Raw genomic sequence first — 22,600 nt, forward strand, 5'->3', positions numbered from 1 at the left:
AGTGTCACATGATCCTTCAGAAATCATTCTGACATTACGTATTGTCAATGTTGAAAACAGTTATGCAGCTTAATATTTTTGGTGGAAATCATATGATACATTTTTTCAGGATTCTTTGAAGAATAGAAAGTTCAAAAGATCAGAATGAACTTGATTTGGTAACTTTTGTCCTTACTGAATAAAAGTATAACATTCATTTAAAAAATGTTTTTCACCCAATAAGCGTGTATTTGTGTTTGTGATTTTACCGATACATTCCAGTAGATTGCTGTCGTAGTAAAATCCCTGTTGGCAGTAGCATTCAAAGCCAGGCTGTGTGTTCATACAGCGTCCCTCCTTACAGATCTCATTAGAGAACAATACACACTCATCAATATCTACGAAGAGAGTGAAAAAACAGAGAAATTCAGCAAATATTTGAGGGAGTGTGTGTTTGTGCGCGTCAATACACATGCGTGCACATATACCTCTGTGCGAGGGTAATCCATATTCTATCTTTCCTTCCTCATGGTAAAATCCTCTCCCAACTGGACATAGAGAGAGATACTCCGCTGAAAACAACAGACAACATCAATCAAACACCTATAGACCCATTGATGGACCAATACCTCTTTCATCCATCATTTAATCCATGTAGTCATGTAAAAATTTTAGGACACCCTATTGAATTCCATGGTTTTCTGTATCAGGGCATAATAAAAAAAATCATCTGGTCCTTGGCAGGTCTTAATTTGGAAAATAAAACCTCAGATGAACAACAACACATCATGTCATTATTTATTTAGCAAAAATAAAGCCAAAATGGAAAAGCCATGGGTGACAAAGTTAGGACACCCTTACTGTTAACATAGGAATTAAGAGGGTAAGTAAAGGTCAGGCACTGCTAATCAAATGCCTTCGATTAACTGATCACCAGCAAGTGTGATCACCTCTATAAAAACAGAAGTTCTGGCAGATTGCTGGTCTGGATCATCCAGGTGTGTGTTAACACAATGCCAAGGAGGAAAGACCTCAGCAATGATCTTAAAGAAGCAATTGTTGCTGCCATCAATCTGAGAAGGGTTACAAGGTCATTTCCAACCAATCTGAAGTCCATCATTCTACAGTGAAGAAGATTATTCACAAGTGGAAACATTTCAGACAGATACCAATTTTCCCATGAGTAGACGTCCCAGCAAATTCACCCCAAGATCAGACTGTGTAATGCTCAGAAAAATAATTGCAGACAACCCAAGAACTACACCTCACACTTTACAGGCCTCAGTTAACATGTTAAATGTTAAAGTTCATGACAGTACAGTTAGAAAAAGATGGGTTAAGTATGGCATGTTTGGAAGGGTTGCCAGGAGAAAGCCTCTTCTCTCTAAAAAAAAAAACATGGCAGCACGGCTTAGGTTTGCAAAGTTGCATCTGAACAAACCACAAGACTTCTAGAACAATGTCCTTTGGACAGACGAGACTAAAGTGGAGATGTTTGGCCATAATGTACAGTGTCAAGTCTGGTGAAAACCAAAAGAGCATATCAGCACAAACACCTCATACCAAAAGTCAAGCATGCTGGTGGAGGGGGGATGATTTTGGGCTTGTTTTGTAGCCACAGGACCTGGGCACCTCACAGTCATCGAGTCGACCATGAACTCCTCTGAATACCAAAGTTTTCTAGAGTCAAATGTGAGACCATCTGTCCGACAGATAAAGTGGATCTACAGGCAATTGAATGATAGGGTGTCCTAACCTTATCACCCATTGTTCATCTGAGGTTTTATTTTCCAAATTTTCAGACCTGCCAAGCACTAGAGGACTTTTTATTATGTCCTGATACAGAAAACCATGGAATTCAATAGGGCGTCCTCAGGGGTCAAAGTGGGCCGGAACTGCGTTCCGGAACCTCAGATAAATTAATAAATAAATGGATCCAGCAGTCGCGGTGTGAGAGCTGGACACTCTCACGCACAGCACTGACAAACTTGTTTGCCGCTTTCGCCGCTCTTTTGAAGTGATAACGAGCGCCAGGCAGTCACTTTATCCATTGAATACAAGCGCAACATCATGTGCAAAGTAAAGGCTCTGTGGCGAAACTAGCTGAACCAGACTAAATAGCTCCGACCATGTTAAGTGAAGTGTTGAGGTAAACTATAGGCTGCCTACACGACTGTAATCAAGGCCGTAGCCAGCTATGAGGTCGCTGTGGTCCAGACCTCTGTATTTTTCAGAGGTGTATAAATATTGTAAAATAATTTAATCAGATTAGGCATAAGATAATGAATGTGTGTGTACATATTGTAATTAATTTATTAAATGTATTTACCTAGCGTTCATAGCCTTCAGTGAATTAACTTGTCTACGAAAATGCTTAATAAAACTAAATATCAGTTGACCCTATGTTTACTTTCTTCACTGACACAGACGAAAATGAAAAGACTATCAGTCAGAGCTCTGCTTTAGAATGGGAAGAGACAGGGCAAGAGAAGGAGACTGAGAGAAATGAGAGAGTGATGAAATGAGGAGAGAGCAGGTATGACAGATAATCTACTGCCCACTAATATGGTTTTAAAAACTATTTATTATTCATTTTTATAGCCTTCAAACATCTTAAAATGCACATGTAGATCAGAGAAATAAAAAAATTCTGGTTGTGAAACTCCTTAAGGCAGTTGTATATGCTCAAAAGTTGTTACTGTTTCTGAAAACCTGTTTGCTTTGACCTCAAATCTGGAGTTAATGCATTTATGCTGTTAATGTGTTGCAATCTGGAATATTTATATATAGTCCTACTTAATATTAAAATTGAATATTCTAACAGATATAGCCTCATTGTATCTCTGTGCTTTGATGATTTTTTGTAAAAAATACTAATTATTTCTGTTGTAGAAAACATTGTGACACCAAGATCGGCTACTATGGGGCCCCTGGGTTTGTTATAGCCCCAGGGCCCTAGGTGTTCTTAATCCGGGCCTGGTTGTAGTGGAGTTAAAAGGACAAATCAAGTCACAGTACTAGTCAATATGGGAGCTATTTTGACTGGATGTGAGAATAGCCACAATATTTGGACCATCATACATTGTTGTTTTGTTGTTGTTGTTTCTTATGTTTTATGATACAGCAAAACTTTTGATTCTGCATTTTGACATTGATTCTGCAATAGGTCTATCTAGGCTGTGATTTATTTCTGTTGTAGTTGTGTCTTCAGCCATTTTGGTGTGTTAAATTTGAGCCAGTTTTGGACTTCCCATTTTTATGTTTGAATTTAGATTGTGAAAAACAAGGTTGTGTTCCATATTGTGGTGCTCAGCAATTTTAACATGGTATCGTCATCATATCAGTGTAGATGTAGATGGACGAAAATAAAATCATTAAAATATCAAGTAAATAAGTATTGTGATACTTGGTGCCACAGTGACACTCTTATCCCACAAAGTATTGCTATACTACGATACTCAATATGTTGTCCCACGGTGAGTCATTTTTCCCTGTTGTACCTACACATAATTTGAGGGTTCCCCCACCTGCCAAATCCCACTTTAACCACTGGGTGTCCTAACATTTTCAATGTATTTGTCTGTAATCTTACCTGAGTGGTAGACGGGACAGGGGTAGATCTCACAATGATCTCCCCATCCCACGCCGATAGAGCAGCAGCACTCCTGCTTAGTAACATTGGTTGCCAGGACACTGTCACAGAACACGGTGTCATCCAGATTTAGGTAGCACTCCTTCTTATCATTTAGATAGATCTCATCCTCTATGTGGGGAAAAACTAATGTAAAAAAAAAAGACAATAACAACTTCCTGTTTTCACCAAATGCACTTAATAACTAGACCAACTCTTACCCTCACAGCTGTGTTTGTCTTCAGACAGTCTGAAACCATCATTACACACACACACATATCCACCCTGTCTGTTTTCACATATGCCATGAGGCTGACACAGACTCCTTTCCTTAGCGCACTCGTCTATGTCTGAGAGAGAAAGAGTGAAAGGGTCAAGAACAAGGGGACCAAGGCCGGGCCCAGGATGGAGAATTGGGTGATGTAAACAGTGTGAAATCCCATACCCTGGCACCTTCGGCCACTGACAAGCGTGTATCCTTTATGGCACTCGCAATGGTAAGAGCCCATCGAGTTGATACAACGTCCTCGTTGACAATTGGAGGCTCGTTCGCACTCATTAATATCTAAATAGATCAAAAACAATATAACCAATTCACATACTGTAAGCGTTAGAGAATTGTTCATCTGGACTTCATGCACTAAACGACTAAGGATAACACACTCTCAGTCATACTGAACAGAACAAACAATGTGTTCTACAGTCAAAATATCATGACTGGATGGGAGTCTGTGCCCATCTACGCAATTTTCTGTGAAATCTGTCAACTTTGACTCTCCAAAAATCTGCAGACTAGCATCAAATCGTCCAGAGGGGCAAACTGGGGGATAAATCAGGGCAAAAGCCATGTAGTGTATTCCAGCCTCAACACAATCTGTATATTTATGTTTAAGAGTACAGATATTACAGTGTTATGTGCATTATGTTCATGCCTCTTGCAGTGTTGGATTAGTCATTACAAGCTGACCTTCGCAGTGGCTTCCCTCTTGTGTGGGCTGGTAACCAGGGTAACACTGGCAACGGAATGATCCCTCAGTGTTGATGCAGTGACCATTAGCACACAGACGGTTGTCCTGACACTCATTGATGTCTGTGGAGAGACCAACAGACACATAACCTCCAAGTACACATACACACACGCTTAAATCTCTCTTTATGTAAATGTAAAAAGTTATGTTTTGCACAGTATATTTATTCTCTTTAGAATGAACTTGTGCAGGAAGTTATAAAATCTAACTTAAAATAATAATTTAGGGGGCGCTCACACAGAGTGTGTTTTTCCATTCCACTGCGCTACTTTTCCATTGTTTTTCAATGTAAACAAGCGCTAGACAGACGTCTTTAACCGTTGTGCTCGCATTAGGGGTGTAACGGTACACGTATTCGTACCAACCGTACCTTTTTGGTACAGGACAACTGGTACATGCACGTGTGTACCGAACGGTTCTGAATACAATCTTTAACAGTTAACGGTAGGCTTTTAAGTATTCTGTCCATTTTATCATGAAATTCAAACGATAAATGCCGTTTTGACGCTCTTTAATTTGACGTGACAGATCACCGTATACCGTGCGTCAGTTCAAGGGGCAGCGCAGCTGAACGTGATCATCTCTTCCTAGTCAAAGAATAAACATGACTTAAGTAACATCTGAAGGTATGTTGAGGATACATTACAACTTCCTGAAACGTATCATACTGTATGTCGTGTAATCGCTCAATCTGTGTCACTCAGTGTCCACAGCTGGTTAGTTCATTAGAGAAATTAACTCTTTCACTTAATATATGCACTATAATGGCCTATATTTTCTTAATATATTCTACTTTACCTATTAGTGATGTCTTGATTATTTAATGTATGTTTAAATGAATATATCATGAAAATGACAGACACTGTGTATAAATGATTATATTTCAACAACGAATTGGAGAAAAAACAATTTTATAATTAGATTTATAAGTTTATGCAAAAACTGCCTTATGTGAAGTTTACATGTTTGCATACTGTGTGTTATTTGAGTGTTGATTATTATATCTAAAAATAAATAGCAACTGAATTTAGGCTAATAGTTTGGGCTCTGTTGTTAACCTTTAATATTATAGTAATGTGCAAGTAAGGGCTCCCTATATAGTTTACAGCATTATCATTAAGAAACTTTTATTATAATTGAATTAATTTAAGGACAGACACAATTTGTTCAGTAAACCACTGTTAAATAAAAAATAAATAAAAAGCAACTTTATATTTAGTTCTCTCCCCTGCTGTACCGAACCCATACCCAACCGTGACTTCAAAACCGACGTACGTAACCGAACTGTCAGTTTTGTCGTTACACCCCTAGCTCGCATCTATTGCAGCTTACTGTTTAGTTTTGTTGACTGTGTGCCACTGACCTCTGCAGCCTTTGCTGTTAGCCTCAGGCAGGAAGCCCTCATTACACAGACATCGATACGATCCTGCCAAGTTCTCACAGCGGCCGTTCAGACACACACCACGCTTCTGACACTCATCGACATCTGATAGAGAGAAAGAAAGATCTCTTTTAAGATTGCTATTGTCAAATTTAGTTGTCAAAGACACCCCACATTTATCACCTTTCCTACTCACATCAGGTACATAAACATGTGTTACTGAAGATTGTGCTCACCAAGACTTTTTTGCATTTATTTACTCAAAACTGTAATATAGTGAAATATTATTACAATTTGAAATGCTTATTTCCTACTTGAATATATTTTAAGATTTAATTTATTCATGTGATGGTAAAGGTCATTACTCCAGTCTTCAGTGTCACATGATCCTCCAGAAATCATTCTAATATGATCTGATTTGCTGCTCAAAAAATATTTCTTATTATTATAAATGTTGAAAAAAATTGTGTTGCTTATTTTGTGGAAACAAAGAAACTTTGATGAATATAACTTTTTAAAGAACAGCAATTATTTGAAATATAAAACTTTTGTAACATTATAAATGCCTTTACTGTCACTTTTGATCAATTTAACGGGTCCTTGCTGAATAAAATTTTTTTTTTCAATGGCCAATACCTACAGAGCAGCATGGCCAATAGCAGAAATAATTCTGATTAAAATAATAAATACAAGTTAATGACAGCAAATGGCATGCACAAAAATGCAGAAAGTAACACATTTTACACAATGTATATTTAAAAAAAATATATAATCTAATGACAAATCATCTTTTGTTCTATTGAGAACACACAGGGTAGTGAAAAGAGAGTTGTTTTGGTTTAGTCGTGAAATGCCTGGAGCCTGTGTGAGGAGCTGATGGTAGTCGGAATGGCCTTAGCCATATGTTTCTGTGAATGCATTTGAGCTAAACTGTTCATGCGTGGTTGCATGTGTATATGTGTGTATGTATTCTGACCGTAACACACTCCTCCCTGTGCTTGGTATCCAGGTTGGCAGGGTATACACTCATAGGATCCAACAGTATTCTCACACTGTTCACTAGGACAGACACTCGGGTCCGAACATTCATTAATGTCTGCATTAGAGAGACAGCAACAGTACAGAAAATAAGTTACAGTGTTTCCCACACATAGACTAATTTGTGGCGGTGCGCCACAGAATCAACACCGGCCGCCACATATTGCGCATCGTTATTCAATAACTTTTTTAAATCTCACGCCAAACTGCCAAACCTGCTTTTGATATGAAAGTCTAAGCTTTTAAAATTGAATACGAATATGGCATAACAGTTAAAGCCAGAGGCGTTGAAAAACATTTGCGACATGCTCTCATCTCCCGGCAGCGCACGCGGTCACGTGGTTCACAGAGCTTCTAAACAAACCAGCGCTGTGTCAAAGCATATGAATGGCTTAAGCGGATACACAACAGTTTTACTATAGCCTACAGGTATTTGCAGCAATTTTTGTATTACGTCAACCATATTTACAGGATCATTCTATTATGGAGAGTGATGGAAATGCAACATTGTTAACATTAATGTTAATGTTTTTCCTGTATTTAGCCCTCAGGTATTCCTTACTAATTGGTCACACTCATACTCATTGGTGGTCAAATGTGACCATACACCTTAACTTTTTTTTAATTAAATAAATGTTCTATATTTTAGTTTAAGAATATTTATTGAATATTTTGAGGATATCTTTTGGTACTAAATAGGCCTACTATTTGTGCAATAATTGTGGTCCATTAATGACCACTTAAAATATGTTTTATTATTTATATTACAATTGGTGTAGTAATCGAGGTTAAAATAGAGAATTCCAATGCAAAGAGGCAAATTAGTCATTTTGTGGCTGGAAAAATTATAATTTTCATTTGTAAAGCCATGGTTTACCTACTAGGTGCTTGTATGGCTCTTTAATAAATATACATGTATCTAGTCTGCTTGCTCAAAAAAGTATTGCAGATCATAACTTCTTACTTATTTTTAGGTTTTGCATTTGAATAAATATTTAGACATGATCAAACACTAGATTTCTTTAAATGTGAAATTTAAAAAAATGTATAACTTACATCCTAATATTTTTAATGATACTTGTATAAGCAAACATGAGTGAATATCAATGAATGCAAGCAAATATAATTTAACCCGAGAAAAGTTTAGAATAGTGTTAAAAAGACACTTATTTTTCCTTATATGTACAGTAGGCTATATACGTACATATGAATTGATACTGAATCAAGATCGAAAATTATATTTGTGCACAACTAAACACGACTACAAGCCAAGTATACTTAGAATACCTAATTATACTTCTTGATCAAAAGATTGAGTACAAGTATATGCTAAATATACTTACACTTTTCTGTCAGTACAAGTCAAACATACTTGAGTGCAATTTTAAGTATATTTCTGAGAAGTACATAAAAAGTAGACAACGTATATTTTCTTATTTTTTAGTTTAAAAGAAGTTTACTAATAGCATACCTGAATAAACTTCTTTTTTGTAAGGGTATGCACAGTAAAGCCAAAAGTATACTTTGTATGAGCAATCTTTCGCCACGAGTTACAACCCACGTTTATACTGCAAAAAAATTAAATGCGCATGTGCGACCGGTTACAAAGAGACCGGTTGAGAGTTTTTCCAACTGATTCTGATGATGGAATTTGCATCATGCGCACTGCAAAGGTTAGTTTCCTCACCTTCGCAAAGAGGCTGTCTGTGGGATTTGCTCCGGAAGCCTTGCAGACACTCACACTTATAGGAACCTGGCAAATTAGTGCAATGCCCTCCAACTCCACAGATATCAGGCTCAGAGCACTCATTTATATCTGAAAACATGCATGCAAACAAGTGTTGTCCACTATGTGCATTGATATGGTCATATTATGTATAGAAGCTCTATAGAAATCCACTGTCTTTGAATAGCCGATGCTGGTCACTCACCAATACATTTGCGTTTCCCATTATACATCATAGGTTCATAGCCATGCTGACAGTTGCATCTGTAGGAACCCACGGTGTTAATGCAGGTGCCTCTACCACATGGCTTCGAGTCGCATTCATTTTCATCTACAGAGAGAGTGAGACCGTTGTATATATTTTTTTAATATCATTTAGAAAAAAAACTCTGTAATACTGTTTTATAAAATATTTTACATAGTATACACTAGCATTCAAAATATTTCAATTTCAAATAAATGTTGTTCTTTTAAACTTTCTATCAAACAATCCTGTAAAAAAAATTCACAGTTTCCACAAAAATATTAAGTAGCACAACTGTTTACCACATTGATAATAATGAGAAATGTTTCTTAAGCAGCAAATCAGCATAAAATGATTTCTGAAGGAGCATGTGACATTGAAGACTGGAGTAATGATGCTAAAAATTCAGCTTTACCATCACAGGAATAACTTATTTAAAAAAATATATTCAAATAGAAAACAGTTATATTAAATTTTAATAATATTTCACAATATTACTGTTTTTACTGTATTTTTGGTCAAAGAAATGCAGCCTTTGGAGAGCATAAGAGTCTTCTTCCAAAAACATTAACAAATCTTACCAACTCTAAACTTTTGAACGGTAGTGTTTTATATTTTTATGCACAACAAATGCAGTTATTAAACTCAGAGTGCATCCATCTATGATTTCATTGGTTGTACAGTATGTGTGTGTGTATTTACATGTATGTACTCACCAACACAACTCTTTCTATGTGCATGTGGTCGATATCCAGGGTAACAGTGGCACATGAAACCATTCTGTGTGTTCACACACTCTCCATGACCACATATATTCCTGTTCAGCTTGCATTCATCCATTGCTGTGATACCCAAACACAAAACACACACCCATAATTGTGGGAGAGAAAAAAAAAAACACTTTTAAATCACCAAAACGAACTTTGTATAAAACAATATTGCAGTGTTAACTGACAAGTTGTCATGGAACTCACGTGAGACCTGCGTATGGGCCACCTCTAGTGAGTCACTCTCTGGAGGCACCAGGACTATGGGAGGAGTTGTCGGCCTGGCCACAATAACTGAGGAGATGGAAGCAGAAATAAAGTGGTAGGTAGAGAAAAAGACACAATTTGAAGATAAACAAAATTTCGAGTAAAAGAAAAATACCATATTTAAGCAAAGCAATTGCATTTAAACATTTCGTCTTGCTATTTGTCATGCTCTACCATTGAGCAACGGAGAAACACTGCGCTTTCTAAAGTGTACCTGGGTGGCGAGGGCCATGCGTGCTGATTGGTGAGAGCTGCATGGGCGTGGTCGTCTGAATGGGGACTTCCTGTTGGCATGAGGGCAAAATCAATTAAGTGAAGTGTCTACAGTTGATCTGACTTTTTGATATTTCTGTAAAAGTTGACTTTTAATTTCAGTACTTTAGAAAGAAAACTAGTATCTTACCGGAGGCTTGACCTCTGCAACACAAACAAAGATACAACAAATAATCCGTTAATAAAATCACAGCAATCAAGCTTATAGAAGCTTTATCTCAGAACTTATTCAAATGTCTGTACCAGTATCAGGATTAATGTGTTCAATACTGGTCAGGATGGGCTGAATGGACAGAGTGCCATGATAAGTCTGGAAAGACATCCCCTTGCCCGCTGGACAGATCTTATTAAAGGAAGCTAGAGAAACAGAGCGAGTGAGAAAGAAGCATTAGAGAGAGAAAGACTAAAGATTAAATTGTCAAACCTTCTTTAAATATACAATAGCATGTACACAACAGGATTGAACAAAATGCAGAATTGAAGAATGGACTCCATTTCAATGAATGAGCAGGAATTTGAATTCAGCTGGCACAAAGGAAGTTGAATTGGAATGAAAAGACAAGGAATTTACTGAACTGAAATTCTAAGAAATTCAACACAGGTAATGCATTCTGGGAAATTAAGTGTTCCTCCACCCTGGTCCACAAAAGTTAATTTGTTAAATATGATAAAATATATAAACTAAGTATAAATGTCTATAGGTGGCATTTTAAACATCTCTTACTGGCCTTAAAATATTCAAAACAAACTTTCAGACAAGGCTTTTTTAAAAGGTTTTTTCAAGTTGTGATGTTTTTTTCAGTTCATATTCATTCTAGTTGCTTTTATTCAAATTTGAATGGTAATTCTGCATCCTGTTTGCTACTATTACATTCTGAATAATGCACACACTCACCTGTCCCAAGCTGTGGGCACCTCTCACAGTTGCTTCCCCACGCTTTACCCACAGTGCAGCAGCAAATCTCCTGAGAAAGGCGTGTTGGAAGAGCGTGCTCACATTTCCCTGCTTCCGTAACCATACGATAACAGAGCCCCTGCTCAACTGTTGTTGTTGATGAGAGTAAAAAAGACCTTAATGATGGTTTGCTGGCTATATAAAGCTTGTTGGTCATACTGTATATGTGTGTTATTTGCGAGTTTGCGCATGTATTTATGTCTCACCTATGCAGCGTATCCTTTCTGTCAGTACATAACCAGGTTTGCAGGTGCAGCGGAAACTTCCCTGTGTGTTTAAACATTCTCCATTCTGACACAGCCCCTGCATCATACATTCATTTATGTCTAAGACAGAGAAAGAAAGAGAGAACAACAAACATATCATTAGTATTTTTAATAAGTTTATACAAATATGTAAAAAAAAAAAATTGTCTTTATAATATTATTTAATAATTGTGTAAAAATAATCTTTTTGTCTACAAATGGTCAAAAGACTCTCCTTCAAATAATTAAAATTCAATTCAATTCAATTCAGGTAAACCAACTGAGACATTTCATGTTAAAGAGCAGGCTCTCAAGGATCCTTTTCTTGTCAATTACGTAGTCACTGACTTTTCTATAAAAGAATGATCTGCCAATGTCTGCCAATGATGTCAAAAATCTATTTAATTTTTCTTTGGACCAGAACTTTACATTTATTGTTCTCTCATCCATAAATTTGATCTATCTGCTTATCTGGATTACATTGAAGCTGAATAATAGCTACAAGTATTTCCATACTCATCTGTAACATTCAAGCAAAGGCTTGTTTAAGCTGACCATACCTAAAACAGTATGCAGTTTGTTCATCATCTGCAGAAGTGGTGCAATTGAACTGCTGTATTTTGTTCAAATTGCTCTGATCACATTGTTCACCTTTCACTTCTCCTGACAAACAGTGGGACTCAATCCTGATAAATTGTGGTACTCAGTTTCTGATTTTCTGCTTTATGGTCTTCTCTGCTCACAGATCTATTGGCATACCTCAACTATGATGGCAAAGAAGCTTTTCAGATAAAAGACATTGTATTGGCCACAATATCTGTGCTGATGAACTGAAGGAAGGATGCTTTTCTATAGACTAGTTTTTTGTAACTTTAACCCAAAACACCATTTTGTTTTCAGTTTGTGTTCTCTATTTCTGATGATTGTGATGGCTTATACCAACTTACTAACTTTATTGTATTAGTACTAGTTTGGGACTGCTATTTAATGCCTCGCAATTTAATGTTTATGAATCAGTGTTAGTGATATTCTTATAATTTAAGTGTATGTTAAGTTAAGTGCTTGTGTGTGTGTGTGTGTGTGTGTGTGTGTGTGTGTGTGTGTGTGTGTGTGTGTGTGTGTGTGTGTGTGTGTGTGTGTGTGTGTGTGTGTGTGTGTGTGTGTGTGTGTGTGTGTGTGTGTGTGTGTGTGTGTGTGTGTGTGTGTCAACCATTTTTGAGAAATAAATCAGCTTGGTTCAAATTCGCGACTTAATGACAATGGAAAAATGTGGGTTCCATGGCCAAACCAGTTGAGAACCACTGCTATAGAAATTCTTGGTTGAATCTGAGAAATGTTTTCATTGAGAAATGCATGTACAATATATCAAAGATCTGAAGCATCTGCTTGCACTAAAACCTGACAGATGTTGTTAGAAGTTTGCTGGTGAACAATTTATTTGCTTGCCTCATCCCAACCAATGGGATCATAAATGAAGCTTATCACTGAATTGTCTGCTATTTTATGTTACTTGTGCCATTATTCTGAATCTGAAACTATGCAGGTCTATATACTGTAGTAATCCAAACTGTCTCCTAACTGGCAGAAAGTCCTTGACTTTATCTGTATCTCTCTCCTGTTCTGGAATAGATATCACACTCTAAAAAAAAGGTTCTATATGGCACCAAAAATGGTTCCCTGGCTTGTAATCATAGGGGAACCTTTTTAAGTGCTATATAGCACCAATTATGGTGCTTCAGTGGTGCTTCAGTGGTTCTTCAGCGGTTCTTCAGAGGTTCTTCAGAGGTTCTTTGACTAAGGTTCTATTTAGCACCGCTACCATATACAGAACATGTTAAGATATGGTGCTATATAGCACCAAAAGTGGTTCCTCTATGATTACGACAAGGAACCATTTTTGGTGCCATATAGAACCTTTTTTTTTATAGTGCAGGACTGCCCAAACATCACTCACATTTCTAGGATAAAACCCTTTTTAGAACAGCAACTTCAATTTCTGTAACAGACTAATTGCAGATGCTACTGTACGTGCTTAGGAGCGTCTATCTTATGTCTCTTCCATAGATGTGGCTTTAAATACATTACCTGAATTTATTAATATTATAATTATTATTGATAATATTTCATTATTTATATTAAGATAATCTTTTGATAATGTGACTAAATAGCTTCAAAGTTTTACCTAAGTATAATTTTGAATTGATTTTGCGGTTTCTAAATGGCAGCTATCACAAACTCCACTTACTTCACATCAGTTTCATCTTCAGTCATTTTTGCACATTTTTCACATCGGCTATTTTTATTGTGGATGCCAAGAATGTATTTTTGAACAGATTTAGCTTTAAGTTTAATCTGATTGTTTGATTTGAATCTTATGTCTAAAATAAAAATAACACCCCACTGTAATCTGTCCTTAAACAAGTTGGATTTAAAATTAAATATCAAACACCCAAAATAAAACCATTGGTCTGGATTTACAGCAAACAGAAGTATAATCTATTTTTCAGCACCTGGCTGACTATTTGGCAGTTGTCTTGTTTTAGTTCATGTAATACTTATGGATGTGTACATTTTTTTGACAACCAACATACTTGCAATTTGTACAAACCTATACAACACACAATTAAGCATGTACACACACATTACCTTGGCAGTGAGTGCTGTTGAGTCTCTTGTATCCCTGAGGGCACGTGGAGCCAAAATCATCTACTATAGTGTGGTGTTTCCCAGCATCTGAATGGGAAAAATCCATAGAATTACCGGACCTATCATTTCTACTACTAAAGAATCTGTACTAGCTGCTTTGTTTGTTTGATTAAGCCAGAACATAACTATGAAACATCAAACCAATGAAGGGCATTTAAAACAAAGCTAAATAAAAATGAAAGTGGTGGAAAATGTTGAGAGAATTGATGAAAGAAGTGTCTTTGAGGGGATTTAATTTTGAGAAGAAACTGGTAGCGTGGTGTGCTGTGTGTGATGTGGTTAATTTCTGTGTGTGTGAGAAAGAGAGAAAAGGGCCGCAGTGGGAACATTTCTCTGAAGCTGATATTTTCTCTTCTGTATAAGAACATGTGAGAACAGAGACAGAGTGGCTTTCCAGAAAGGCTTTTGCCAAAGCCAACATTTTTTCATTCTTTTTTCCATCCTTCACTTTTGTCTCCTTTTACTGCAAAGGGTGTGTCATAGGAAAATATGGTGATGTTGCTGAGGCACGAAGACACTCGCAGACATTCACACACATTCGAACGCAAACACTAACACACATCCGCTCACACACAGATGCGTTCACCAGGCCAGGATCACCGTCTGACTGAGCTCTGAGACATCAAATGGGTTACGAAGAGAAAATAGGAGAGGACTTTTTTTTTTTCTTCTTCTAGCCCATTTTGAAACGCAACTCCAAGACTGAAATGACACATTCCCACCCATCAAACTGTGACAGGGTGAATTTAAAAAGGAAAAAAGACTAAAGCAGTCTGAACTCTTTTTTCAAAGAATGGGTAATGGGAAGTGGTTGTTTTTGGCTTGAAACACAGTTTAATCTTAGGCACAGACAGTGAAATACAACTCCCAAAGAAAAGTCATGTTATATAATAGAAAATAATTTAACTTACAAGGTAGTAAAGGGCATTTGTAACATGTATTTTGGCCCCAGGAATTACCCACACTGCCACAGCAGTCTTCTTGATTGGTCAGACCAGGGAGAGGGTTACTACACTACAAAAAGAGAAAGATTGAGAATTAAAGTGGTTATTTTTATTATTATAAAAAAATAAAACGGTTCATGGGCAATGAACTGTATCATCTCATCTACTACTGTCACTCACAGCCTGTTTGGGTGTGGTTTCCTGGAAGCACCTCCCTTTGGGCTTATGTGTCCGTGGAGGGAGGCGGGTAACAGTCTTACTACCGTGAGGCTTGTTCTCTGGTTGGTCAAGAGGATGAATGACAACTGAAGTGTCTGGCGCGTGAACAACACGGACATTGACCTGCACTGGAAAGATGAATAAAAATAAAGCAATAAGGAGATATCCAGTTATTTTTAAATAACTTCTTAATAATAATGAAGTGTAGAAAGCATTAAGCATGAATAAATGATTTGATATCACAAATTCTAATAAAATCTGTTGTTTTAGTTTGTACTATTAAAGTATTTATTAATATTTTGAATGTTTTTCAGTTTTTCATTTCAACTGAGCTTTATTTTTATTTTAGTTTTAGTAATTTTGTCACTTCAACATATTTGATTTAGTTATTTGTCAAAGAAACATTTCAAATGTTTAACTTCTTTAAGTTAAAGTTTTTTGTTTGTTTTGTTGGTTTGCTACATCTAAAATGAATATTTTATATGATTTAACATTTATTTCAATGAACAAAAACTATTATTAATAGTTTTAGTTTTAGTTAACAATAACAAGTACTGCAAAAAACACATTAAACATCTAGACTAAACATAGACCTAGACGACATGTGATCATGTGCATATGCCAGACTTACCATCCCAAATTGAGCTATAGATGCACAGAACGTTAAAGTTCTGTGAATGAGCTTCAATCAATCATTATTTCTGCATTAAAATATTCTCACACCGGTTTTACACACAAATACATGGGTATGAATGTATGCGATTGAGACCACACTTCATTCAAATGAAAAGTGAAATTGTCCAGTGCACCAATTACCTTCAGAAGAGTGATGTCCAGTGCCTTGCAGAGTGAACACAGAGTGTGTCATCTGCTGCCGCCCACCTTCACTCTAAAAAAGAATTCAGTGGCTTAGTAAATATCACAGTAATAATTAACTTTATTAACTTAAATCTCTGAATATCATTTACTTGATGGATTGAGTTGAACATACCAAAATAATTGACTAAAAATCCAACAGTTCATTTTGTCTAAAATGTAAAGTTATATTTAAGCTTTTTATACTAAAAGAATTTAGTATTTGAATAACCAATTTTTTATTTAAAAGATACTTAATATATTTGTGAAATTTCTATCAAAATATTTGAGAATGGAGAATTAAACAGATCTGTTTCAAGAACCACAAATATTACTTAATTCAAATATAATATATATTTTCGATAATATTCATTTTTAACACACACTTAAGAAATTGAGTATGTTTACTCAATTAAGACAATGCACCCCTCCCCCACCCTCTGACACGACGACGACTCGACGGTTGAGTAAGTGCGGGCTGTTTGAACTCTCTTCAGTCTCCAGAGCATTCTTCTCAGCATCGCAGGTGCATTTCCTCTGTGAAATTCATGTTTGTGTGTTTTATTTTATCTATAAAATCATTACTGTGCTTTAAGGCGAGACACGGCAGGTGAAAACATCGTTTTTTCATGCAGTGGTCAATTTTGAGATTTTGGGCCAGTTTGCTCCCTTAACATGTAAGCTTTCATGTCAAAATAAAAAAAATGTCAACATTACACATTAAGGTGGTTATTTCATTCTATTTTGTCACCGTGCGCCTTTAGATTTCTACCCGAAATCATCAAACATTATTCTAGCGCGCTCTCTCGTGCCGTCTCCATTCACAGAAACATGTCATGCTTGGTATCATTATAAAGCTCTCAGTCTCACAGACAGCGCTGTCTAATCCAAATATGGACATTTCCTTTGTAGAACTAACCAACCGCGAAAGTTTGCAGCCAAAAACATCTGATTGGTCAATGGGAATTTCCACGCGCTGCCGATTGCTTGTGTATTCTCCACCTAAGAGAAAGTGCAGACAACGCTGAAATCGGCTCATAAACGCTCACAGAAAAGACCAAGTGGCAAGAGCTAGTAGAAAGAAAGTAAACAACAACAGATTAGACGACGAAACATCGTCAGAATTAGATTCAAATAGTTATAGATGGACCAATACAACAAACAGGGACAGTTCATCTGCAGTTTTTGTGACTGGGGTTTGTTAAGGTAGTTCTCTTAAGGTAGTTCTCTAATAGCTATTGCTATTAATAATTTATTAATTTATCAATTTCCACGTGTTTTAAATATTATACACTACTGATATTAATTAACTGAATATATATTTTGTTTGTAGGTTGGGGTTTTTATAGAAATGTATGCAGTTATACAGTATAAAACTTTAAAGGCCGTTTTCTCAAAATTAGTTTTTTCTCACACTCAGAGTCAGATATATCCACTTCAGTAGCACCTACAAGCACCAACTGTTGCAGTCTTATACTGAACTATATTCTGAAGGCTTTTACAAAGGGATTTGTTGATATATCATTCCTATCCTGAGTTATAGGTCCTTTAACTTCAAAAAACATGGCGAAAATTTATTTTTTAAGGCTATTGTCAGTATTCTCTAATTTACTAAAGCACAAAATAAGATATCCAGAATCCCCTCTGTAAAAGCCCTTTCATCTAACATGTCAACAAATAGAACCAAGAATTTTAAACATGGTCCTTTCCAATTTCCAGATTTTGTTTTTGGAAAAGTATGCAAATGAGCATATATTTAAGTATATAAGGCCTCATTTGCATTTTAAAACATTAATTTACACAAAACGTGTAATACATTTTTTTCTTATGTTTATGCCAGTAATAAACTGGAGAAGTTTCACAGTGATATCTTGTAATTAAAAAAAAATCCCTATTCACCTGTAGTGTCTCGCCTTAAATAATTTGATTTAATACAAAACAACATACAGGGACCCAATGTGAGTCACCTAATCTCGTCTGTCTTTACGTGTGATTGAAAAACCTGATGCCTTGCATAAAACACGACTTTATTCCTAAAGATAAATAATATAATTAATTTGGATGATAAAATGTTCTCAGAACTGTGCACTGTTTGTTTATGGGCAGGTTATGGAGTCAGGCACGTCACAGCATCTTTCGGCTATGAGTGAAACGCAAGACGGCGGTCTGAAGAAGTTCGAAGCTCACCCGCAGAGCGCGAGTCCCACTCCGGCACAAGAACCAGTGCTGATACGGTGGAAATGGATAACAGACCGGTTGATTACACTTGAATTACTTTTAAATTGTTTAATTTTTACTTCTCACATGCTTGTTGCATGAGTTTAAATGTAGGCAATATTGTATACATGTTAAAACCGTAATATATGCTGTATTGCTTACTTATCAACAATAAAGGCAAATGTCATGTATATCTGTGGTTTTGTAGAGTATTTTACAAAGGTTTAGAGGAAATTAAAAGTTAATTTTATTTGTTAATGTACCAAATGCAGTTACTCAGATCTACTTACTTTTTTTATTTACATTTACTCAGTTCATACGGTGTATGAAACTGATTTCACTGCTTTAAAATTTAATCAATATTTTTGAGTGTAAAAATATTTCACCAAAAAAATTTGGTAAATCATAGTAAACTTTTGGGGATTTTGTGTGCCGCCTGGCTCTGACAGACTCTGGGAGATTCATTTATTCTCAGTCAATTATTAATCTTAAAACTTCAGGATCTAACAAAACTCTCAAAGAACATGAGACGCATTCAGAACATTCTTTCTATCACAACTGGGCTCTGCCCCATCAGTTTGTCTGTTTGGAATCAAGATGGCAACTAGAAAAAAAAACTTTTTCTAAGGGTGCATTAACAGATAAATCAATGGAGGAAGTGGTGTAAAGAAGATGGGCACCTGCAAGGTGTAGACAGGCTGCTTGTTGCCTCGAGAAGCTTGAGTCCGAAGTGAGAATTGGCAGAGGCGTCCAGTGAAGCCTGGTGGACAGAGACAGTGTGTGCGGGTACTGCACACTCCTCCATTCATGCAGGTGAGAGGACATACCACTGCAAACACAGAGATTCCAGATTAGGCATGCCACATAGGGTTTGGCATATATTTACATAGTATTATTATGAAATATCATATAGTTGATATATTATTGTACTGTATATCATATAGTTAAAGGGGCATTTCAGCACTGGGAAGTTGAATGTGTATTTAAAATGTGTCATTTATGTAGTAGAAATGTGAAATTATTTTTGAATTTGGTGCCTTCTAGACTGACAGAAAATGTATTTTTGTCTCATGTGGATGAAAGACAACAACTCCCAGAATGCACTTGCTTCCCTGCCTTACGAGGCCACTCCCTACACCGCCCCCAGCATCAGTTTGATCTTCAAATAATACAATAATTTCGTTCAGTTAGAGAATAGACACTACAATTAAAAACAATAGGTTACTGTTGTAACCCCGGTTCTCTGAAACATCGAGTGGAGAGATCCACCTATGGGAAGGGCATCCGTACCTGACCTCTGCAGAAGCATCCAATTGCACCAAGTCTGGCAAGACGGACAGGAGCACGCAGCAAATGCCCGGTAAGGCCCCGCCCCTTACCTGCGGCATATAATTGCCTGCACGCGCTACTGTACTCCAGTAAGTATATTCGCTTCTCATGCAGCAAGCGGGGCAAGGCTGGTGGATCTCTCCACTCGATGTTTCAGAGAACCGGGGTTACGACAGTAACCTATTGTTCTCTTTCATCATCTCGTGTTCGAGATCCACCTATGGGAGAGACATGGACAACTCCCCGATTGCCCAATACACTCACAGTGAGGTTCTGTTAGCCAGAAAAAGACGGTCACCCCAAAGGGCGGTGCTTAACACGTCTCATAATCATGAACCAGCCACACCGACGCACACACGTAACTGCGGTGTACAAGCAGGGTATGAACCATCTGTGTGGCACACACAAGAGAAGGCAGGGTTAGGAACACCCCACCTCCAAAACCGAATGTGCTACCGGAGTTTTGGTAAGATCCAGTCTATAGTAACGCACAAACGTATGGGGAGAAGCCCAACTGGCAGCAGAGCAGATATCCTGCAGTGATACTCGCCCTTTGATTCGTAAACCAAAATGATAGCGTCCACAAGCCAATGCGAAAGGCGTTGCTTAGATAGGGGATCCCCTTTATGGGGAGGAGCCCATGAAAAAAGAGTTGATCACTTTTCCGGAACGCACTGGTCCTAGCCAAATACGCCTGTAACACACGGACCGGACACAGAGCATTTAACCTTTGATCCTCCGCGGAGGAAAAGGGCGGAGGGTGAAAAGCAGACAACTCCAATACCCCCGATGTGAACGCAGGAAAACGTTTCGGCATGAAGGCTGGATTAGGCTTAAGGAAAACCTTATTTCTGCCCAGAGAGAATTTAGTGCACGAGGGGTGAACCGAGAGTGCATGTAACTCACTGACACGTTTGGCTGACGCCAAGGCCAAGAGCAAAGCGGTCTTAAAAGACAGCAACTTTAGGGAAATATCCCCCAGTGGCTCAAATGGGAATTGAAACAGAGCTTCCAGCACCAAGGAGAGGTCCCATTCAGGTATCGTTGCCCTAATGACTGGCAACAAGCGGCGGGCACCCTTCATAAATCTGCGGATTAGAGGATGCTGCCCAAACGTTGAGCCCTCAAAGCCCACATGACAAGCAGAGATAGCTGCCAGATAGACCTTAATAGTGGAAAAGGACCTGCCTTTATCCATAAGGTCTTGGAGGAAACACAAAACATCAGAGACTGAACACTGATTTGAAGTGAGACCCCGCCCATCACACCACTCATCAAACACTTGCCACTTACAGCCATATAAGGGCCGTGTAGAAACGGCCCTGTCATTCTGTATAGTAGCCACCACGCGCGGGGGAAGCCCTAACGCGCTCAGGTTCGTCCTTTCACGGGCCAGGCCCAGAGAACTACCCTGTCCGGGTGTGGGTGATAAATCTCCCCGTTCGCTTGAGACAATAGGTCCGTGCGGAGGGGGAGGCGCCACGGCTGAGCATGTAACAGAGGAATTATCTCCGCCAGCCATGGCGCTTTGGGCCACCTGGGTGCTATCAGAATGAGAGACAGGCCCCCCTCTCTCACCCTGGCCAGTGTAGGAATTATCAAGCACAGGGGAGGAAAGGCATACAGCAGCACTTTGGGCCACGGGTGGGCCAGTGCATCCACCCCGAGGGGCGCATCCAAGTCCTTTAGCGAGAATAACAAAGGACAATGGCTGTTTTCGCGCAAGGCGAATAGATCTACGGACGCCTGTCCGAATCTCATCCATATCATGCTCACTATCTGAGGGTGAACGCGCTAATCTCCGAAGAGCGGGTTCCCCCTCGATAGAAGATCCGCGCCTCTGTTCAGGATTCCCAGAACATGAGTCACGCGTAGCGACAGGAAAAAACATCTGCTCCATACCAGCAGCTTGTAAGCTAGGGCATGAAGTTTCGTCGAGCGCACGCCGCCTTGACGATTGATATAAGCCACTGCCGTGGTATTGTCGCAGCGTACGAGCACATGATGTCCCTGCAGACAAGGCAGAAAATGATTCAGAGCCTTCCAAATGGTCAGAAGCTCTAAATAATTCATGTGCTCTGAATGTAGTTTGCTCGACCACAAACCGCTCACAGTTCTGCCCTCTTGGGTGGCACCCCAGCCTGTTAAGGACGCATCCATCGTCCCAACTCTCCGCAACATAACCGTCCACTGAGGAGTGCCCTGTGCGTAAAAGTCCACGCTCTTCCAGTGTTGCAGAGCTGCAGCGCGGGTGCGCGTCACTGTTACAAAACGGCAAAGATTGTGTAACGGGCTGAAATGTAGTGACAAAACCCATTTCAAGAACGCCCGCATTCTCAGGAGTCCAAGTGGCAAAACCTGGATAGATGAAGCCATAAGACCCTGTAGCCAGAGGTGCGATATTGCACCCTCGCCCCCTCGCCCCCTCTCTGTATTGCGACAGACAGTTCATCAGAGAGAGAACGCGCTACTGAGAGACGCGCTCACATGGAGGCTGAGTCCAGCTCCATGCCCAGGAAGATCACATTCTGGCTGAGTGTAAAATTGCTTTTGTTCACATTCACCTTGAAGCCCAGATATGTGATGTGTGCGAGCACATGGCGGGTGTCTTGCAACACCTTTTCTCTCTATCGCCTATGATGAGCCAATCATTTATGTATGTCAGGATTCGTAGACCAGACATTCTCAGGGGAGTCAAGCGCGCTTCCGTGCACAGACAAAATGTGCGGGCTTAGACTTAACCCAAAGGGCAGGACCGTTAATTCGTAACAAATGCCTTGATAGGCGAAACAAAGA

The 22,600-nt window shown here is 38.3% G+C and overlaps 2 protein-coding genes across 3 annotated transcripts in view; one reads left to right on the plus strand and one right to left on the minus strand.

Moving 5' to 3' along the window:
• The window catches only part of LOC307124756 (uncharacterized protein), a gene marked incomplete at its 3' end in the record, with an annotated part of 457,096 nt that overhangs the window by 214,111 nt on the left and 220,385 nt on the right, over window positions 1–22,600 (plus strand). The window lies entirely within an intron of this gene.
• ltbp3 (latent transforming growth factor beta binding protein 3) overlaps window positions 1–22,600 on the minus strand; it is a 59,138-nt gene that overhangs the window by 9,971 nt on the left and 26,567 nt on the right. For both annotated transcript variants that reach the window (XM_079815323.1, XM_079815322.1), the window contains exons 2-23: window positions 19,156–19,304; window positions 16,220–16,292; window positions 15,365–15,531; window positions 15,152–15,254; window positions 14,181–14,267; window positions 11,496–11,615; window positions 11,230–11,376; window positions 10,578–10,691; window positions 10,465–10,478; window positions 10,276–10,345; window positions 10,002–10,088; window positions 9,744–9,869; window positions 8,989–9,114; window positions 8,745–8,873; window positions 6,996–7,115; window positions 6,002–6,124; window positions 4,578–4,700; window positions 4,056–4,175; window positions 3,832–3,960; window positions 3,572–3,742; window positions 468–551; window positions 249–377 (exon numbers count right to left, since the gene is read on the minus strand). In XM_079815323.1, the coding sequence (XP_079671449.1) occupies window positions 249–377; window positions 468–551; window positions 3,572–3,742; window positions 3,832–3,960; window positions 4,056–4,175; window positions 4,578–4,700; window positions 6,002–6,124; window positions 6,996–7,115; window positions 8,745–8,873; window positions 8,989–9,114; window positions 9,744–9,869; window positions 10,002–10,088; window positions 10,276–10,345; window positions 10,465–10,478; window positions 10,578–10,691; window positions 11,230–11,376; window positions 11,496–11,615; window positions 14,181–14,267; window positions 15,152–15,254; window positions 15,365–15,531; window positions 16,220–16,292; window positions 19,156–19,304 (2,511 nt within the window). The remainder of the gene's footprint in view (window positions 1–248; window positions 378–467; window positions 552–3,571; window positions 3,743–3,831; window positions 3,961–4,055; window positions 4,176–4,577; window positions 4,701–6,001; window positions 6,125–6,995; window positions 7,116–8,744; window positions 8,874–8,988; window positions 9,115–9,743; window positions 9,870–10,001; window positions 10,089–10,275; window positions 10,346–10,464; window positions 10,479–10,577; window positions 10,692–11,229; window positions 11,377–11,495; window positions 11,616–14,180; window positions 14,268–15,151; window positions 15,255–15,364; window positions 15,532–16,219; window positions 16,293–19,155; window positions 19,305–22,600) is intronic.

This window comes from Gobio gobio (assembly GCF_949357685.1).
Source record: "Gobio gobio genome assembly, chromosome: 4".
Classification (NCBI taxonomy): Eukaryota; Metazoa; Chordata; class Actinopteri; order Cypriniformes; family Gobionidae; genus Gobio; species Gobio gobio.